Source organism: Trachypithecus francoisi, unplaced genomic scaffold (assembly GCF_009764315.1).
Source record: "Trachypithecus francoisi isolate TF-2019V2 unplaced genomic scaffold, Tfra_2.0 Lachesis_group4, whole genome shotgun sequence".
Lineage (NCBI taxonomy): Eukaryota > Metazoa > Chordata > Mammalia > Primates > Cercopithecidae > Trachypithecus > Trachypithecus francoisi.
In genome coordinates this window covers 65,388,181-65,389,374 of record NW_022681469.1, presented here as the reverse complement: position 1 = coordinate 65,389,374, position 1,194 = coordinate 65,388,181, and the positions used below count along the sequence as shown (strand labels likewise).

General features: G+C 39.1%; 1 protein-coding gene across 1 annotated transcript; it reads left to right on the top strand.

Annotated features, from left to right (window-relative positions):
• Positions 1-433: 433 nt before the first annotated feature.
• LOC117073340 (dynein light chain 1, cytoplasmic-like) lies at positions 434-771 on the top strand. The gene has a single exon (XM_033194150.1). The coding sequence runs from the start codon at positions 434-436 to the stop codon at positions 698-700; it is 267 nt and encodes an 88-aa protein (XP_033050041.1). The 3' UTR covers positions 701-771.
• Positions 772-1,194: the final 423 nt, after the last annotated feature.

The window sequence follows — 1,194 nt, the reverse complement described above, 5'->3', positions numbered from 1 at the left end:
TTGCCACACTACAGAAATATAATTATTTTCAAAACATACATTTAATCATGTCTTTTTATTTATTTACTTTTTTCATCTGCAACAGATTTATTTTTTAAAGGAATGGATTTTGAGAGAAAAAAACGTGGGGCAGAAGTATGGAATAGAAAATAATTACAAACATAGGCTCTTCTGCTAATTGTTTCATAACCACAGCAAACTAATACAGAGAATGCCCTGTACAAAACACAGCAAAGATTCAAGCAATGAGGTGTTCCCTTAGCAAGCCTGAAAATTTCAGTCTCTGGTATTTGGAATTTAGGCTGCAGTCCTTGTTTTTCAATGGATCACTAGGCGTGTGGCTCCAGGGCTTCGGTAGCCACGGCAGCTCCAGCGGGGCCTGATCGGTGCTAGCACCTTTCCCGAAAGACCCTTGCAGTTCTCCATGGTGACCATGTGTGACAGAAAGGCCGTGATCAAAAACGCGGACATGTTGGAAGAGATGCAACAGGACTCAGTGGAGTGCACTACTCAGGCGCTGGATAAAAACAACGTAGAGGACATTGCAGCTCATATCAACAAGGAATTTGACAAGAAGTACAATCCCACTTGGCATTGCATGGTGGGGAGGAACTACGATAGTTACCTGACACATGAAACTAAACACTTCACCTACTTCTACCTGGGCCAAGTGGCCATTCTTCTGTTCAAATCTGGTTAAAATCATGTCATTAAAAAAAAAATAAATAAAATATAAAAATAAAAAATCCATTGCTCCCTTTTCTCATTAAAATGATCTGCAACATTTTTTATGTTACCTACATTATTTGGACTCTACCTACCTCCCTATTCTATCTCTCTCAGTTGCTGTTGTGATCTGAATATGTCCCCCAAAATTCATATGTTGAAACCTAAACAACAATGTAATAGTATTAAGAAGTGAGGCATTTAGGAGGAGATTAAGTCATGAAGGCAGGACTCTCATAAGATTAGTGATCTTATAAAAGGGCTGAGGGAACAAGGGTTGGTCCCTTCTTCTATGTGAGGACACAGTGTTCCTCCTATCCAGAGGATGCAAGAAAAGCCCCCACTAGACACTGAATGCCAACAGTTTGGTCTTGGACTTTCTTTCCGGAACTGTGAGAATTAAATCTTTATTATTTATCAATTACTCAGTATCAGGTATTTTATTATAGGAAGGTAAATTCAGCATGG

Coding starts and splice junctions, on each gene's coding strand:
- LOC117073340 (XM_033194150.1), top strand. CDS start 434: ATGTGTGACAGAAAGGCCGTGATCAAAAACGCGGACATGTTGGAAGAG.